The following is a 20789-nucleotide window of genomic DNA, read 5'->3' on the forward strand; positions in this document are numbered from 1 at the left end:
TGTGGCTGCTTCCCACTAGCTATCTATTTTACATTTGGCAGTGTATATATGTCCATGCCACTCTCTCACTTTGTCCCATCTTACCCTTCCCCCTCCCCATATCCTCAAGTCCATTCTCTAGTAGGTCTGCGTCTTTATTCCCGTCTTGCCCCTATGTTCTTCATGACCATTTTTTTTGTTTGTTTTTTAGATTCCATGTATATGTGTTAGCATACGGTATTTGTTTTTCTCTTTCTGACTTACTTCACTCTGTATGACAGACTCTAGGTCCATCCACCTCACTACAAATAACTCAATTTCGTTTCTTTTTATGGCTGAGAAATATTCCATTGTATATATGTGCCACATCTTCTTTATCCATTCATCTGTCGATGGACACTTAGGTTGCTTCTATATCCTGGCTATTGTAAATAGAGCTGCAATGAACGTTGTGGTACATGACTCTTCTTGAATTATGGTTTTCTCAGGGTACATGCCCAGTAGTGGGATTGCTGGGTCATATGGTAGTTCTATTTTTAGTTTTTTAATGAACCTCCATACTGTTCTCCATAGTGGCTGTATCAATTTACATTCCCACCAACAGTGCAAGAGAGTTCCTTTTTCTCCACACCCTTTCCAGCATTTATTGTTTGTAGATTTTTTGATGATGGCCATTCTGACCGGTGTGAGATGATATCTCCTTGTAGTTTTGATTTGCCTTTCTATAATGATTAATGATGTTGAGCATTCTTTCATGTGTTTGTTGGCAATCTGTATATCTTCTTTGGAGAAATGTCTATTTAGTTCTTCTGCCCATTTTTGGATTGGGTTGTTTGTTTTTATTATATTGAGCTGCATGAGCTGCTTGTAAATTTTGGAGATTAATCCTTTGTCAATTGCTTCATTTGCAAATATTTTCTCCCATTCTGAGGGTTGTCTTTTGGTCTTGTTTATGGTTTCCTTTGCTGTGCAAAAGCTTTTAAGTTTCATTAGGTCCCATTTGTTTATTTTTGTTTTTATTTCCATTTCTCTAGGAGGTGGGTCAAAAGGATCTTGCTGTGATTTATGTCATAGAGTGTTCTGCCTATGTTTTCCTCTAAGAGTTTGATAGTGTCTGGCCTTACATTTAGGTCTTTAATCCATTTTGAGTTTATTTTTGTGTATGGTGTTAGGGAGTGTTCTAATTTCATTCTTTTACATGTACCTGTCCAGTTTTCCCAGCACCATTTATTGAAGAGGCTGTCTTTTCTCCACTGTATATTCTTGCCTCCTTTATCAAAGATAAGGTGACCATACATGCGTGGGTTTATCTCTGGGCTTTCTATCCTGTTCCATTGATCTATATTTCTGTTTTTGTGCCAGTACCATACTGTCTTGATTACTGTAGCTTTGTAGTATAGTCTGAAGTCCAGGAGCCTGATTCCTCCAGCTCCGTTTTTCTTTCTCAAGATTGCTTTGGCTATTCGGGGTCTTTTGTGTTTCCATACAAATTGTGAAATTTTTTGTTCTAGTTCTGTGAAAAATGCCAGTGGTAGTTTGATAGGGATTGCACTGAATCTGTAGATTGCTTTGGGTAGTATAGTCATTTTCACAATGTTGATTCTTCCAATCCAAGAATATGGTATATCTCTCCATCTATTTGTATCATCTTTAATTTCTTTCATCAGTATCTTATAATTTTCTGCATACAGGTCTTTTTTCTCCTTAGGTAGGTTTATTCCTAGGTATTTTATTCTTTTTGTTGCAATGGTAAATAGGAGTGTTTTCTTAATTTCTCTTTCAGATTTTTCATCATTAGTGTATAGGAATGCAAGAGATTTCTGTGCATTAATTTTGTATCCTGCTACTTTACCAAATTCATTCATTAGCTCTAGTAGTTTTCTGGTAGCACCTTTAGGATTCTCTATGTATAGTATCATGTCATCTGCAAACAGTGACAGCTTTACTTCTTCTTTTCCGATTTGGATTCCTTTTATTTCTTTTTTTCTCTGATTGCTGTGGCTAAAACTTCCAAAACTATGTTGAGTAAGAGTTGTGAGAGTGGGCAACCTTGTCTTGTTCCTGATCTTAGTGGTTTCAGTTTTTCACCATTGAGAACGATGTTGGCTGTGGGTTTGTCATATATGGCCTTTATTATGTTGAGGTAAGTTCCCTCTATGCCTACTTTGTGACTTTAGTTTTAATTCCCCTAATTACTAGTGAGGCTACGTTTCCTGAATTTACTGTTTTGTATATAACTGATTTTCTATTTCTCTCATAGAAATCCTAGTATTAAAAGATTGAATTAATTTGGGATTTTTTTGTTTTGTTTTGTTTTGTTATTGGCTGAGCTGTGTGGCTTGTGGGATCTTATTTCCCCAACCAGGGATCGAACCTGGGCCCTTGGCAGTGAAAGCCCAGAGTCCTAACCACTGGACCACCAGGGAATTCCCAAAGAAATGTTTTTAATAAAAGCAATAATATACTCCCAGTATAAATGACTACAATTTCATTTTATTTTTATAATTTGTATAGTACATTTCCTGAATTTGTACCTCAAGTAGTTTTCCTTTACATCAAATGATCCAATTGCAACTGCATTTGAAAAATCATGCTCTTTGATGATTACCTCTTTAAAATTGGGATAGTAATATATGGGGCAGCAAGGTCCATTCTTCTAGGAAAGCAAAATGATAGTTATGTGTAAATATACATTTATATTCATACTTTCAAATATAATAATATCGATATTTCATAGGTATGTATTGGAACATTTATCACGAATATGTCGAATTATAAAGCAGTCTGGTGGAAATGCTTTGCTTGTTGGACTTGGAGGAAGTGGTCGTCAATCTTTAACTCGTCTGGCTACATCCATGGCAAAAATGCAAATTTTCCAACCAGAAATTTCTAAGAGCTATGGTATGAATGAATGGAGAGAGGACCTGAAGGTAAAATTGTGAACAAATCTAGTGTCTAAAATAATATCAATGCATTATTTTTCTAACATCTTTATTGGAGTATAATTGCTTTACAGTGGTGTATTAGTTTCCTTTGTATAACAAAGTGAATCAGCTATACATATACATATATCCCCATATCCCCTCCTTCTTTAGCCTCCCTCCCACCCTCCCTATCCCACCCCTCTAGGTGGACACAAAGCTCCGAGCTGATCTCCCTGTGTTATGTGGCTGCTTCCCACTAGCTAGCTATTTTACATTTGGTAATGTATATATGTCCATGCCACTCTCTCACTTCGTCCCAGCTTACCCTTCTCCCGCCCTGTGTCCTCAAGTCCATTCTCTACGTCTGTGTCTTTATTCCTGTCCTGCCCCTAGGTTCTTCAGAACCATTTTTTTTTTAGATTCTACATATATGTGTTACAATGCATTATTTTATCTGTAAAGAGAGAGCCAACCTGTATAGCTGTGTGCTAAATCCACTGGTGATGATGATAATAATATTATTCCTAGAGCAGTTACTGTGTGTGCTGAGCACTGTTTTAAGTGCTTTATATACATACTGTCATTCTATAGGTATGACAGTTCAATGCAGCAGGTATGGTTGTCTCTGTGTTTTACTGATGAGGAAACTGAAGTTGAGAGAAGGTATGCACAGCAGAGCAGGATTTATGACTTAAGTCTTATCCACTGCTGTTACCATGGCTGCTGCTGATTTTACCTTATTCTAGTTCAGAGAGGCCTTATTTCAGGTAAATGTATGTTTTCCAGTAGACTTAAATATGAACCTCAATGATGATGATGATGTCATTAATGTTGTCAAATCTTAATAGTTTCTTTGGAGCTGTGTTTCTATTCCAGTAACAAATAGAATAGTGGAGTGCATACTTGGGGCTTCATCTTCATGTGCCTAGGGCTCTGCAGGCCCCAGAAGAGAGATGACCTAAAGTGGAAAAAAATAAGAGAGACATTACTGGACTTTTTAAACTTTCTCTGACCCTGACATACTAAAATTCTACATCCTAAAAGTTAGTGTAGAGAACTGGTCTTTATATCTTTGATCTTAGATGGACAGAGATTCTTTCTGTTTTGAAATCCATCTCAGTCCCTGAAGTAAGACTCTGAATCAATGACTATGTCTAAGGGGTTGGCAAACTGGCCAGTTGGAGTCTCCCACCAAAAGGGTGGGAGAAATGGAGGCCCAGATTGACAGCCCCGCCAAAATGGAAGAGGTACTACTCTAAATTTGAGATGTTATCAAAAGAAAGGAAAGCAAAACCAACAGATTTCCACCAGATTCTGGTTATAAGTACATTTTTATTTTAAGGTTCTATTAAGGAAAGTGGGCATGAGGGGCCAGAAGACAGTCTTTCTGATCACGGACACTCAGATTAAAGAGGAAGCTTTTCTAGAGGATATCGACAGTGTGCTCAATACTGGAGAAGTACCTAATATTTTTGCAGCAGATGAAAAACAAGAAGTGATGGAGGTAAATGCTTTTTAGGGAGTGCTGCTCCCAACATGTCTTGAAGCTTTTCTGCTCTTCATGATAAATATATCTTGTGCAGAGGATTTTGGTAATTGAAAACTTAATGTATATTATTTTAATACTTTTTTGGTGAATTTTAGATAGCTTCGATAGTTATGAGACAGAATTTTAATTATTTTAATTCATTTTTTCCATAATGATGACAGTGTGTTTCATCCATTTGATCTTATTTAACATGTTTTATGAGTGATTAGAGATTTAAAATCATATCTTAGGGTTACAGTGATATGAGAAAATATAGCTTTAAAACACTACTTGATTAGCTTTTATGGTTTACCACTGGTTAGTAAAATTTTCAAATTTTAACAAAACTACTTGTATTATTTCTGATATATCTGAGAATCATGCTTTGTGATTTAATTGACAAAAAAATACATTTTTGAAGCACCCACTACTTCAGATGTCCTGACCTTTGACCCCCATTTCTAAGATCTTCCCATACAAGATTTCAGCTAGTAATTTCCCCTTTCATGTACCATAACTACTTTTACCCACAGATTTTATCACTCACACCAGGATGCTTCATTCCAGCCTCTAGTGATAACATCTGGAGTAAAATGGTTTCACCCTGGTTGTTCAAGCACTCTGCTTTTCTTGTCTATGGAATGAAACTGTTATATACACAAAATAGTTCCTCCTACATAGAGTTTTTGTGAGTTCTGAGGATCAAGTGAAATAAGGCACTTATAGAATGTAAGGCACTTATGGAATGTCAGGCACTTAGAAAGCCCTCAGTAAATCTGATACATTACCAGTTCATGGCCTGGCGTGGGGAAGGAGAAAGGAAAAAAAAATCCCAAGTAGCATCCAGGTTGTGGCTAAGGCTGCTGAAGAATCGTAATTCTCCTAATTTATAGGATAAATTCATCCCTCACACTCCTACCCAAGGAATAGGGCACCTTGGGGAGTGGGATTTTCTAAGCTTTGCAAGGCTTTTCTGCTCACTGTAGCTATTGTTTATCTTTTCTTCTCATCATTTTGCTACAAAGCTTTTCCATTGCTTCACTATTTTATGGTATGACCCAACAGTAGCCTTAAGAACTTCTTTACTTCATATTCCAACCTAGGAACACCATACCAGTTTTTCCACAAGGAAATAGTCATGGTCAGAACTCAGGGGTACCAAAATGCATTCCTGTTTTTGCTTGCTTTATACTAATTTTTAAAAATATAAAAGGTAATGTAAAAGAAGTTATATTAATTTCTTTACATACCCTGCATCCCACTTTGAAGATCACTTTGCTTATTTCATCCATCTGGCAAACATTTTACTCTAAACCTCACTTCCTATAACTGACCTCTGTAGCTTGGCCCTGGCACTGCCTAGAGGGCACCTCTTATAGACTCAGCACATCTCTCTGGCATCAACATCAGCATTCTAGACTCAGAACCTCTGAGTTCTAGAAACCTCTATTTCCTGACTACCGTTTCCACTGTTCCATTTGCACTCCTTGCAGAATTAAATTATTGCAATATTTTTCTCAGTGTAGTAGTGACTTATTTACCACATTTAGTGATATTTTCTCAGTTCCCTTTTAAAATTCTGATTCATCTTTGAAATAATTCATCATTCCTTCTTTTAAACTCTGCTTTCTTTTGACTGCTATGAAATTTCACTCAGTTTGTTTCCTATCTCCCTAATTATTCCTTCAGTAACTAGTCTTTTTCTTGCTCCCCAGAATCAGCTGTGCTCCCAAAGTGTGTGTGTGTGTGTGTGTGTGTGTGTGTGTGTGTGTGTGTATTACTCCCTACTTCTACTCTAGAAGCATTAACCAATATTTCTGTGTAAATAACCCCTATATTTATATCACCATCCTGGCCCTTTCGTGAACTCTTGTTCTACAGTTACAACCATGTATTACCTTTCTCTATCTGAATGTCCCCCTGTTAACTCAGAGTTAATGCAGGTAGACCACCTGGACATAATTTCATAGATTGACACTGATCATAATAGTCGTAATTTGAGAATTACTGTCAGAATGAATATACAGAGTTGACTTACCGTTTCCCATAGATATAGCTATCATATATCTATAGTAGAGAATTCTTTTAGAAATAAATTCATTGTTATAACATTGGAAATTGTACAATCATTGTGACCACTCCCTAAATTTGCTATTGAAAATATTTTATATCTATTTATAAGATAATTTATTGACTATGAAACCTTTTCTGCTTTGAACAAAGAGAAAGGTAGGATATAAAAAGCTGAAAGGTACTTACCTATGTGGAAAGAACTATTTTAAGTATTCACATGTAATGGCTTTTTGATTCCTCAACAATCCTTTGATCTAGGTACTCTTTTCCCCATTTTACAGATGAGGAAACTAAGGTACAGAGAGGTTAAGTAACTTGCCTTCAGGTCACATAGGTAATCAGCTGCAAGCGGGGATTTGAATTCAAGAAGTCTGGTTCTAGAGCCATTATGCCTAACTACATGTAAGATGCCTTTCTCATATAGAGATATACAAGGGAAGAAAATTAAAAGTGACCTATAATCTCATTACCAAACAACTCTATTAACGTTTCAAAAAATACAAATATTGTAAGAATAAAATTAGATAATTCAAACAACATAAGAACGTCCAAAATGGAAAAAAAATGATATAAACCAAGAAGAATGTCCAAGATAAAATATGAAGACCTCTCTCTCACTCTCCCTTAAGTCCCTCTCACCCAAAGTAACCACTATTAATTGTTCTTTGTGATTGCTTCCATAAAAAAGTGTGTACGTGCTCACACATATGCACCTATATATTTTTTAATTTAACGAAAAGGATCGTATTATACATACTGTTGCACAGTTTGTTCTTGCATTTATTTTATCTTGCTGATCTTACCATAGCACATGTTGATGCATCTCATTATTTTTAACAGTTGTATAAAATTACAATATATGGATGTTTAATAATGTTTTTATTTTTATTTTTTATTATTTTTTAAATATTTATTTATTTATTTGGCTGCACCGGGTCTTAGTTGCGGCACGCAGGATCTTAGTTGTGGCATGCAGGCTCTAGTTCCCTGACCAGGGATCGAACCCGGGCCCCCTGCATTGGGAGCGCGGAGTCTTAACCACTGGACCACCAGGGAAGTCCCTATAATGTTTTTAACTGGACACTTTAGTTGTTTATATTTTTTCCTCCTAAAAACAATGTTGAATTATAGTCCCACACATATATCTTGGTGAACTTTTGTATTTTTATAAGTTAAATTTTTGGCAGATATTTGTTTTTAAATTATAGAATTACAGAATTGAAAGTAGTCTTCTAAGTGCAAGCTATAACAAAACCATTATTTTGATATAAAAACAAAAATTTAAAGATATTTATAAGGGGAGTAATAAAAATTCTTAATATTCCAATATCTACTAATCTTATTATCAGCATACCTGTTTTTATTTATGAGGTTTTTTCTGGTATTCCCTAGGGTGTTCGTCCTGTGGCTCAGGCTGGCAATAAACACGATGAATTCAGCCCCTTAGCCCTGTTTGCTTTCTTTGTGAATCGCTGCAAAGATAATCTTCATGTTGTAGTGGCCTTTAGTCCCATTGGAGATGCCTTTCGAAATTGCTTGAGGCAGTTCCCATCCCTCATCAACTGCTGTACCATTGACTGGTTTCAGGTTTGTAATTTGGGGGGGAAGGACAACTAAATATTTTGGAATGTTGCTGAAATCTTACTCAACCTCTATTAATTTACATTCATCAAGTGTTTCTTGATCACTTACTCTAATGGCAGCACCAGGGACTGGTAAGACTACATGATCCCTAAAAGGAGCTCACACTCTAGACTGGAAGACAAAAAAGGCAGTCAACAAGTGAGCAGTCAACAATTATATAAAAGAGCCATAGTCTTGGTGTGGGAAACGTGTACTTATTAAGACAGTGACTCTCTGAAATATGAAAATGAATTCGTTACATAGAGGAGGCGGTGTATAAGGAACCAGCAGAATGTGTTTTATATATACATATATATATACACACACACGTATATGTGTAAAGATATATATAGAGAGAGATCTTTATCTCTCTGTACATATATTTACTATAAGGAATTGGCTCACATGATTATAGAGGCTGACATGTTCCAAGATTTGCAGCTGGCAAGCTGGAGACCCACAAGAGCTGACGGTGTAGTTCCAGTCTGAAGGCCAGCAAGCTTGAGACCTAGGAAGAAATGATATTTCCATCTGAGTCCAAAGGCAGGAAAAAACTGATGTTCCCGCTTGAAGGCCATCAGGCAGGAGGAAGTCCCCCTTATCTGAGGGAGGGTCAGCCTTTTTGTTCTATTCAGGCCTTCAACTGATTGGATGAGGCTCACTCACATTAGGGAGAGCAGCCTGCTTTACTCAGTCTGTTCATTTAAATATTGAACCCATCCAAAAATGCACCTCACAGAAACACCCAGAATAATGTTTGACCAAATATATGGGCACCCTTTGGCCCGTAGCAAGTTGACACATAAAATTAACTATCACAAGAGGTTAGTACGTGCAAAGGTGGAACAGTGGGTAGAGCATGGCTCATTTGGGCAAATAGTTTGGTATGGCTGACTGGCAATGAGGGCAGCAGAAGTTAAGTTGGAGCTTTAAGTGGGTGCCAGGCTATAAAGGAATTTGTAAATGTGCCTAGGAATTTGGTTTTATCCCAAAGACATTGCGGGGACATTAACATATATTTAGCTAATCTATATTTTAGGAATAACCCAAAACACTTGGAGGCTATATGGTGGATGATTTGGAGTGGGGCAAAACAGGAAACAGGAAGACCAACTTGGTGGCAATTTCAGTCATGCCAGCAGCAAATGATGCAGGCCACCACCTCATTTAAACAAGGCAAATCATCACTGCCTGTATAAAACCATTAAGTATTTATGCTCTTGAGAAGGGTAGCTCATGGTGCCTTCTATTTATTTGTTTTATGCCTAACAGCATGTGGACTATAGATCGACCCTGGATAATTTCTTTAAAAGATAAATTTCTGATACTGATTTGTTTTATTCTCTTTTGCCTATTTATCAATTGCATGTTTGAAAAACTAATTCTGCCCTTTTGAGGATTGCAATATGTTTCAGCTAGTGGATGTTTTAGTGTTTATACAACAATAAAAGCTGTGTTTCGCTTTATGCAAACTATATCTTAATATTGCTTCCATTAAGTAGCCCCAAACCAAAACCAAACAAACAAATGAACAAAGCATGTCCAACCATGAGTTTTTCTTTTGTGAAATCTTATAAATACAATTCTACTACTTCTGGATATGTTTTTTATAACCATGAGACTTTCTGTTCTGTTATATGTGATTCATACTTGTTGGGGGAAATTTTTAAAAAGGTGGAACTAGGAGTTGCAAATAGATAAGGGAGATTAAGTGGATAACAGAGAGGAACAGAGATTTTATAGTGGAACAGTGGGGCTATAGAACCTGTGTCAGGGGCGCTGATGGCATTATTTGGGGCCTGGCTCTTTTAAACTCAGAAAGTGAGTGTAAACCACTGTGTCACATAGTCAGGAAGTCATTGGCTTTTTGGATAGATATCTGTTCTCCAAAGTAGGGTGTACTCTCACCAGAGGTGCCAAAACAACTCAGAGGATAAGGGAAGGATTTACTGGAATATTCGCTTTTGTATGAAATATTTCATATGGATTAACATTGACACCCTTACTCAGTTTGTATGTCAAATGGCCATGTGTCATAGATGGTATGCAAGGTACCCTGAGGGATTCCTGCAATGAACTAAAAATTGAAGATACATAATGCAGTTGTAAGTGGACAGTAAGAGAATGTCATAAACTAGTAGGAGCTAGCCCAAGCTCTGTGTCAGGTACATTATAAGGCAAAAACAATGACTACTTAACAAGATCCGGTAAGACATTTGTAAAAACAAATTTAAGAAGGCTATTTGGAATATGGATTTATATCAAGTGTTTAAATAATAAAGCTTATCTGCAGGGTATGTCGTGACTTGCAATATTAGCTTATGATAGCGTGGTTACCTATCAACAGCCATTTTCTACCCACTCCATCTTTGCTGACAGAATTCTGATTTTGTTTGGGAAATCGCTCTCCATGTAGCCATGTATAATAGGGATTCATTCCTGGTTTGTCTCAGTCAGCATTGGTGCTCTCACTCCTCTTACTGTTGACCATTTTACACATGAGCCTGGTCATGACCCGTTGCTTGCCAATGGATCTGGATTTAAAGTCTGCCAGGGAGCTTTTGGGAGAAGCTTTTTCAGTATAAAAAGAGTTACATGATCGGGAAAGTGTCATATGACACTTATTTTGGCATTTTACAAAAATTCATTTATCTTAATATTCTTTAGATGCCCCTTTTGAGGTTTAAAAATATATATATTAGTACAGTAATACCATATGAATATAATCTGTTAATAAGTATGTGTACACTGGTAGTGTGTGCTTAAAACTTTTTTTTACTAATAGGGTGCTTGATCAAAAAAGTTTGACTTTTACCAGGATAGAGGGCCAGACACTGAAAAAATTGATCTTAAAAAGCATATTGTCTACTATAAAGAAAAAAATTATAAGCATCTTGTTGAATCTAAATGAAATGAAGTTTGGAAAATACTCTAATGAGAAAGTGGAGATTAATTACTCATTTAACATAAATTATTTCATTGAATAAATATTTCAAATATTTATTGACAAGAGCTGTTTTGGGCAATGAAGATACCAGTAGTGAGGAAGAAGTCCTTGCTTTCGTGGACTTTACATTTTAGTGGTGAGTCGGGGAGACAGACAAAAACAAATAAATATATATGTCAGACATTGGTAAGTGCTAAGAAAAAATTCAGGATAAGGGAAGGAGTAATGAGGGAAGGAATGCTGTTTTAGAAAGAGTGCTTTGGGAAGAACTTCCTGGTAAATTGGCATTTGCACAGAGATGTGAAAGAGTGAACCACGTGGAGGTCTAGGTGGGGAGGGTTCTAGTCAGAGGGACAGCAAATCCAATGGCCCAGAGGCAGAAGCACACTTGGTATATTCTAGGAAAAGCAAAGGAACCATTTCACTGAGATGGGGAATACTGGAAGAAAAGTGAATTTGTGGGGAAGAAAATCAAATGTTCAACTTTGGATGTTATAACAGGTAGGAGTTATGATGGGCTGCTAGTAACAGAAACCCAAACTAAACACATAGGTTTTTTTTTTTCTTTTCCTCTCTCATATAGAAAAAAAAAAAATTGAAGGTAAGCAGACTGGGACTTTTGTGACTTAACAAAGTCATCAGAATCCCATGTTCTTCTTTACTATCCTTAGCATGTAGTTTCCATCTTCAGAGTCATCATATGGTCTAATGTGGCTGCTAGATCTCCAACTTTCACGTCTGTGCTCCGGGAACAAAGTAGAATAATGGAAAGTAGGGCAAAAAGGACCCATGCCAGCTCTATGTAATTCTCTAGAGAGCTTGCTTATATGTCATTATTTACTCTGAATTGCTAAGGAGTCTAGGAAATGTTGTATTATAACTGGGCATATTGCTATCTAGAATAAAATTGGAGTCCTAAGGAAAGGGGGCTGATAGGTATTAGGAGAGCAACTAAGCAGCCTGTGCCGTTGTCCTACTAAATTTGGGGTGCCTACTAGATGTCCAAGTGGAAGAGTTAGGGAAGCAGTGTAGTATATCTTTGATACATAAGTTATTATCTACCTTTCCTTTATATTGCATTATCTTTAATTTTACTGTATAAAATATTTATTAGATCTTTCATAGATTTATTGTGACCTTAGTCCCCCTAATTCTATTTTCCCTATTAAGGTTTTAATTTTCTCAACCCCAAATTCTTCTCGCACAGGAAGACAATCTATATAACTGAAGTGTGACTAATCATCTTAACTTTTATTTGCTTTTCTTTTTCTTATTTTTAGCCATGGCCCGAAGACGCTCTGGAACTTGTAGCTGTGAAATTCTTAGAAACACTGGAGCTTACTGAGGTTGAACGACGAGAGATAGTTCCCATCTGCAAACACTTTCACACTTCCATTATGCGTCTTTCAGAAAGGTTAATATTAATAAATTTTACAATAATGCCTTGTATTTTAAAGCATCTTTTTTTGTGAAAGCCCTAAATTTTAATAGGATTTCTATGTCTTCTAAGTCTCTCCAATCATTTAATTAGTTAAGACTTGTAAGTAATAGAAAGCTACTTGATCTAGGTTTCACAAAGAGAGGAATTTATTACAAAGATACAGGGGTACCTTACAAAGTTTAAGGGAAAGAATACAGTTGGATCTTAGAAGTGACTGGAAGCAGGAGTTAAAAAGCCACCACAAACTCAGAAATGCTTTTTCTCTGTTTCTCATCCCTGTTTCTCTTGGGGCATCTGCTTTCTTCTTTCTCTTTACAGACTGAATTTTTTACTTACCAGTATATGTGGAGGAAGCTAGCTGTCTGCCTCTAGATTCTCAATTTTACTTCTTGCAATTCCAGCTGTAGCAGAGACTGATTGGCTATTTCCAGCTCTCTATTCCAAATTTATTCCAAAATATGATTAGCCTTGTTGTGTCCAGTGCCCAACCCTGCTCTGATCTGCTGTGGTTATGCTGGCAGGTTTCACAGAACAAGCATTGCTCTTGGGGCACTGGTTGGAAGTTCTCAGACAAGGAGGGAGATGGTTGGTGGGCTGTGGATGCCTTAAAAGTATAAGTTTTACCTCTGTTCATCTCTGAGATCCTCATTTCAAAGGTGCTCATAGTATATTGCCAGAGTTTTACAGCCAGCTAACATGTTTGGCTTGGACAGTTAAAACCAATCAGTGGGCTCTAGTCTGCATACTTGCTGTGAAACATCATTGTATCCATTGTTTTTATGTGTATGGGTAGTAGTCTTATATTTCTGGCCAAACCCCATTCAACCAACATGTGACACGTGTGCAAGGAATGATGACTCATTCTTGCTATGCTATCTGCAGTCCCCTTTCCTACTATACTTGTGTACAGTATCTTGGGTCTCTTAGATCCTCCTGGCTTATGAAACATGTAAAAAGACCTACCTATATCTTTCTTGCTATAGTTCTCTTTTGAGACATATCTTTGTTGATTTGTGCTTTTTAACTACACCATTGCTATTTGATATTTTGTAGACAAGAAATTAGGATATGGTTCTGTGTAAAATTCTAGGATTTTGTAAACTTCAAGTACTCAGCAGCTTCTGAATAAAATTAACCTTAGTTCTTAAATGTTTGTTGTTAATGCTATGTCGAATTTACTTCTTACTTTGTAAAACCCATTATTTATAGTAAGATATGCTATCTGCCTCTCTTTTAGGTTCTTGCACGCGTTAGGACGACATAACTATGTTACTGCTACTTCTTACCTTGAACTTATTGCCTCATTTCGACAGCTTTTGACTAAGAGGCAACAAGCTGTAATGGAAGCAAAACAGCGATATGTGAATGGACTTGACAAATTAGCTTTTGCTGAGTCTCAGGTAAATTTGAGGTGCTGCTCAAATGGTAATACATAATGGGAAATAGAAGAGCTATAATTTATTGAGAATATATTATGTGCCAGGTACTGTGCTATGTGCTTCATGTGCATTCCTTCAATTATTCCTCATAACAACTCCATGAGGTGGACACTTTTATGATCCTCATTTTACAGATGAGTAAAGTGAATTTTACAGAAGTTCACTGAGTTTCCCAGACCACACAGACTCAAATACACCCAGTTTTATTCTTAATTTTTTGGCATTTGGAGAGAATATAATGTCAAGGTTGACTTTTTATTGTAATAGCTGGTTAAATATAAGATTGGGTTTTTTTTTAAATGAGTCAAGTGCTAGTAATACTTATTAGCATTATTTCAACATAGGCAACAGAGTGTTGGGGTGGTCTGGATGCACTGTATACCAGGCACATAGTATAATAGGGATAGCCCGAGCTGCCACCTTTTTTCTATCTGATTTTCCTCCACAACAACTGCATTCTTCCACTGCCCTATCATACTCAAGGAAGATAAAGTCTTTTGTGAAGAAAACTGGCCACACTCTTATGGTTTTGTTTATCGTGTAAAGAACTGGAAAAAAAAGAAGTTAAGGTTTTCTGTCCCCAATACCTTATGATACATTTAAGTTTCAGTTTTATCTGTTTGGCTTCCGTAGCTATTGTAGTTATGAAAACTAATGACAAATTGTCTACTTAGGTTGGTGAAATGAAAATAGAGCTTGTTCAGTTGCAGCCCAAATTGGAGGAAGCTAAAATTGAAAATGCACATATGATGCAGGTAAAGTATCCTGAATTTTTAAAAACTGATGTCAGAGGACAATTGAAATATGTAAAATCAGCCTTGAAAATAAGCCTTAATTATTTTGCCACTAGATCTTAGGGATGATACCCTTTTCAGTTGACTCATTGGGTTCCATGTGGTTTCTGTTGTTTTCGAAGAGAGATGGGGAGCCCATTACCAAATTAGGTCACGTGTATTTACATTTCTCCTCATTTTATCCTTCAAAATGATATGTCAGTTTCCCTAATCTTCAAATATTCTTTTCTCTCTAGGATAGAGAAAGCATTAGGATGTTTAAGGAAATGTCTTTATTTTTTTCTTTCTTTTCTTTAGATTATTGAGATAGAATCTGCACAAGTGGAAGCAAAAAGAAAGTTTGTGAAATTTGATGAAGAAATAGCCAGTGGAAAGGCTGAAGAAGCCCAAGCTCTGAAAAATGAGTGTGAAAGTGATCTAGCTGAGGCGATTCCAGCTTTGGAAGCAGCTCTGTCTGCACTGGATACGCTAAAGGCAAGGGTTTGAATTAGCTTGTGTTTCATCAACAAAGTAAAACTGCATACAGATACTTGGTTAATTCGGTGTAGTTCACTTTCAGTGGGTGGTATCATATTGTTTTTGTCCAGTCAAATGAAACTTAACTCTTAACAATTCCTTTTTGCTATACTGTTATCTTATATTTTTGCTTTTCATATATTATTTATAATTTTCATTCAGGATATTCCAGTAGGAATGGAATAATCTCCAAGAGGCCACAGTGGTTCTGTACATGGACCAGGAGGCATATGTTAAATAGAATGTCGAGCTACCTTTCTGCAGCCTTCTGGACATGCATGTACAGCAGAACCTAAAGATCATTTCCAGTATAGATGTGGGTCACACCTGTCTGCATTACATTATGTTGTGTATGACTCTACAGGGTCTTTAGGCATAACCAGAATAACCTCACCAAACAGAGCAGAGAGACCAGCTTCTGTTGACTAGGGAGGCCCAGTGTAGTATGGAAATTCAGGATATTCAGACCCCATTCTTTGCGTTTTTTCCTAATCAATGCCCTAACTCAGGGGTCCCCAACCCCCAGGCCACAGACCGCTAGTGGTCCGCAGCCTGTTAGGAAAGTGGCCGCACCGCCGGAGGTGAGCGGCGGGCAAGCGAAGCTTCATCTGCCGCTCTGCATCGCTCGCATTACTGCCTGAACCATGGCTTGCAGTATCGCCTGAACCATCTCCCGGCCACCCTCCGACCCCCATCCGTGCAAAAATTGTCTTCCACGAAACCGGTCCCTGGTGCCAGAAAGTTTAGGGACCGCTACAACTTTCACGTAAGATACCTGACAAGATGGTGAGCTCAACCTATCAGTAATTCAGCATCTTTCAGGATCAAACTCTATATCTGATTTTCAGTTATATCAGACTTGTAGTTGTAAGACTTAAGATTGTGTTAGGGCATTTATATTTAGAAACTGTCACTGTGCTGTGAACCAGGAATTTAACCAGAATTTTAATATTAAAATTCTGAGCTTATTATTTTCTTCATGTCTGCTCTCTGTCACATTTAAAAGCCACATTCTACCCAGTAGTCTTTCTTCATTCTCTCCTTAGATGTTTATCACAGGAGCCAATCATTTTGACAAAGTTTGTTTTTAATAGACACTCCATTCTAGACGACCATGAGCATGAATTTAGGTAACTTTTATCACTGTGTACCATGGGCTTTCAGTACTGCATCCTCTGATACTCACAGGATTCTTGATGCCTTTAAACACCACCAGTTCAAGTTATCAGTATCAGGTTTCCCTTTCAGTTGTTTGTACCCTTCCTAGTATCAAATACTGTATTATATAACAGAGTTAAGGTTCAGTTGCAGAGAAGAGAATTGACTATTTAGTGTTAGCAAAGATTCTTTAGGGAATTTTATAAATAAATTACAGAATTCTTGGAAGAGCTAAGTAAATAGATTCTAGGCCGAGCTGCCAGGAATGACTCACAAAGCTAAACTGAGACACTAATCTACCAGAGGAATGATCCCTCTGAGCTGGAAGCCTGCAGAGCCTTCTTACAGAGCCATATTGCCTCCACCATAATCCATATCTGCAAAACAGATGCCTCGTGCCCTGCAAGTCTCCTCACTTATTCATTCTGAATTCTAGTATCACTCAAGTGATCTGATGGTAGGACCTAACGACCTCCCACAACTCTAGCTGCATGGGAAACTAAGATAAATTTTTAGCTTTCCAGCAATTGCAAGGGAAGTCAGAAGGATACTGCAGTGGATAATAACTAACTGAATCAATTGTGTCTGTCATAACAATATATACCTTTTTAGAAAATAAGTTTGGAATTGGAACTTACCTCTTCTTTCATTTTTGGTGGGTAAAGCTAACATGTAAGCAAATATAGAATTAAGTCTTTATTTAACTTAGGGTTATTAACGTGGATTCCATGTGTGGGCTTGGCATGTGACTATATAAAAATTTTGTGGATGTGTGCAAAAATATTTTCTCTGGAAGATTCTTAGCTGTCACCATATTCTCATAAGGACCTATGAACTCTGAAACACTTGGGAACCATTGGTTTACTGTACTTAAGTTCTCTTTTGTTAATTCTTTCATAACCATGCAAAGCAAAAAACAATTACAGTTTCAAATGAAAATTTATGCTTTTATTATTCTCCAACATTATTTTTGAAACTCTCATTATTTAAAAGTAGGCTATTCTGAAGATACCCTGTTTTCTTTTTATTTAGCCAGCTGACATTACAATTGTGAAGTCAATGAAGAATCCTCCATCTGGTGTTAAACTAGTTATGGCAGCTGTTTGTGTTATGAAAGATATAAAACCAGAAAAAATTTCAGATCCTTCAGGAACTGGAGGCAAGGTAATAACTAGACACAGATTTATATCATATTCATGAATGTACAGAACACTTTACAGCAACTATTATCAAATTAAATGTCAACAGTACCCAGTTCAGGGAAGACATATTGTTTTCCAGATTATATGTATCCTAGATAAAGCTAAGGCAGTATAGCATCAGAAAAATGTAGTTCCAGTTGTTTCCATCTCCTTTTCTGTCTATGCAGAATTCCCCACTGTCATGGGGTGGGGTTGAATGAACAGTGAGACACCTGTGCTTTTCCAGCTAAGAGTCTCAAGAACGTGATATGGTTATATAGGTGTTGTTTCTGAGCATTCAAAAAATTCTGCTGTTAAGCAGTATAGTGACGTTGTTAAAAGCATTTGCTCTGGAGCCAGAATGTCTATATTCAGAACTTCTGACCCTCCTAGCAATGTGACCCTGGGGACAATGCTTAACCTCTGTGGAACTCTGTAAAAAGAGGATTGTCATAGTACCTGCCTCACAAAGTTAATGCAAGGATTGGATTAGTTAATACATATAAAGCTCTTACGTATAAGGCCTTATAAACAGTAAGCTGTTTATAATAATAAATATTACACATTTATTACTACATGTTAGCTGTTGTTATTACAATTATTATTCAAAGGTATCTCCCTTAAAAAAGATCTTGTAACATCTATCCTAAACTAAATTTATAGACTTATTTTCTTTTTAGGGTTTTACAATACCTAGGTTTGAATTCCTGAATTGGAGAATTGGGATTTTTTTTTTTTGGCCATTCTATCCTTTGTTGACATAATAAAGATAAAGAAAATAAATAGGCTCTTACCTTAACAAGGTATTCTCACTTACGCACACACAGATAGACATACACACACACACATACACCCCATCAGGCTTCTGAAATTAATAAAAAGAATGTGCAGCTACTTATTTAACACCTTTTATTAGCACAAGTACCATGTGCTTTATCTTATAACTGACAGAGCTGTGTATAATCTTGGTCTTTCTGCTTTCTCTTCTTTATTCCACTTGGGAAGTCTAGGTAGGTGAGGAGATTTTCTATAAGAAAAATATTTGCTACCTGTTTTAGTCCATTTGGGCTACTGTAACAAATTACCACAGATTGGGGTGGCTTATAAACAACAAAAATTTATTTCTCACACTTCTGGAGGCTGGGAAGTCCAAAATCAAGACTACAGTAGATTCAGTGTCTGGTGAAGGTTCACTTCCTGGTTTATAGACTACCATCTCTTTGTTGTGTCCTCACATAGTGGAAGGGTGAGGGACCTCTCTGAGGTCTATTTCTCAGACCAAAGACCACCTCCCAAAGACCCCACCTCCAAATACTATTACATTGGGGAGTAGGCTTCAGCATACGAATTTGGGGAAAGGACACAAACTTTCAGTCTATGGCACTACCTTTCTGGTTTGAAAGTCAAGATTAATGGAAAATAAAAGTTGAAATTAAAAAAATATATTTTCTTATATGAAAATTGTGATGGTGTTTATACCAGCTGCTTTTCTTAAGTTTTCTAAAGAGAAATAATCATATCTTTTGCCTTTTAATGTTTAATTTTTAATAATAAATTCAATATATAAGTTCATATACATATTTTAAATATTTGATATACTTAACATGTTCTCAGGGAGAGAAGTCTCTTTATTTCATTTCCAAGGAGATGTAGGTTTATATTTTGAAAGTACAGTGTATAGTTTCTCTGGATTAATATATCTTAAACCTCAAGAAGAAAAGTTTTATATCAAGCATATTTAATTGCACATCTAATAAGTTTCCATAAATTTTATTTATAGATATTAGATTACTGGGGACCTAGCAAAAAACTTCTGGGAGATATGAATTTCCTAAGAGATTTGAGAGAATATGACAAGGACAACATTCCGGTGAGTTTCATTGGATTTTTTCTACAAATGTAATTTTGCCAAGATGTATAAAATCTTTAACATTTTGCAATATTATATAAAATGTAAGAAGATAGTCTATCTTTAGAATTAAGATAATAAATAAATGAATATTATATTTATTAATGACTATATTATGAATTCTCATAATACATAAAACCTTTCCTCTTTCAGACCATCAAAAGTCATTGAATAAATTACTGTTTTAGTGTATTATTGACATGAAAGAGTTCTCCAAGTATCTTATAATAGCTTATTTCTTAATATATTGGATATACAAATTTGTGAGGTAAAAAAGTATAGTTGTTTTTCATCCAAACTTCTATTTATTTATGTTCAATTGTTCTTTTTCCTTGTTTCCATATGTTTTCCCAAACTACAAAAGTCTTTTAATTTTTTTGGAAGAAATATCTTGTTTCACTATCTGTAATAAGTTTGCATATTTTGCTCACAAATATGACTGCTACAATTATGCTTATTTTAAAAATATCTCAAAGTACTCACTTTGGTTTTTAAAGGCAATGTAACTTTTTTATATACATTTTTTTACTGTGTATGATTAATTTTTCATCTATGGTTGCGTGATATATGTTGAAATTTTAAGAGCTAAATCTTTGTTTTATAGGTGACTGTTATGCAGAAGATTCGTGGTGAATACTTAACAAACCCTGAATTTGACCCCCCTAAGGTTGCTAAAGCTTCCTCTGCAGCTGAGGGTCTGTGTAAATGGATCATGGCTATGGAAGTGTATGACAGAGTTGCAAAGGTATTTTGAGGATCAGAGCATCCATTTTGTGTTGAAATATTCCCATAAATTAAAATCTATGCCGATATTTACTAGTTAAGAAGTTTCTAAAAGTGATACCACAAAGAATTTGTCCTGCTGCAGCATAATCATCAGACATTAACTGAGTATCTAGTAGATGAAGAGAATACTTATGTGTGACATAACCTGTTTGGGACTAGTGTAAGTGAGAGCAGGGATGATCATTGGAATTGGCCAGACTGACCTATAGCTACAGGGACCTGGGGCAAAAGAGAATTAAGTTTTATGAGGGGACAGCAGAAGCAAAGAAAAATCCAAAACACCAAGAGCAAAGTGGCAGATTAAAATCTTGATGCAAAGGTCAGAAGTAAGAAATTCCAGTAGGGTTAAGAGGCGGAGCGTGGAATCAAGCCATGGCATGCAGTGATAGGGAGTCTTTTTGGAGTACCCACTGAGGCCAAATTCCTGGGAGAGCAGAGAATGGTTAAGAGCATTTTGTAAATTTGACTAGCAAAGGACCAAGGAAACACTG

The 20789-nt window shown here is 36.4% G+C and overlaps 1 protein-coding gene across 1 annotated transcript in view; it reads left to right on the forward strand.

Moving 5' to 3' along the window:
* DNAH12 (dynein axonemal heavy chain 12) overlaps positions 1-20789 on the forward strand; it is a 246848-nt gene that overhangs the window by 162407 nt on the left and 63652 nt on the right. Inside the window, exons 44-53 of the mRNA XM_028169151.2 lie at positions 2717-2909; positions 4246-4407; positions 7897-8091; positions 12355-12488; positions 13753-13915; positions 14629-14709; positions 15046-15222; positions 17455-17586; positions 19384-19473; positions 20117-20257. Of these exons, the coding sequence (XP_028024952.2) occupies positions 2717-2909; positions 4246-4407; positions 7897-8091; positions 12355-12488; positions 13753-13915; positions 14629-14709; positions 15046-15222; positions 17455-17586; positions 19384-19473; positions 20117-20257 (1468 nt within the window). The remainder of the gene's footprint in view (positions 1-2716; positions 2910-4245; positions 4408-7896; positions 8092-12354; positions 12489-13752; positions 13916-14628; positions 14710-15045; positions 15223-17454; positions 17587-19383; positions 19474-20116; positions 20258-20789) is intronic.

Source organism: Balaenoptera acutorostrata, chromosome 10 (assembly GCF_949987535.1).
Source record: "Balaenoptera acutorostrata chromosome 10, mBalAcu1.1, whole genome shotgun sequence".
NCBI lineage: Eukaryota > Metazoa > Chordata > Mammalia > Artiodactyla > Balaenopteridae > Balaenoptera > Balaenoptera acutorostrata.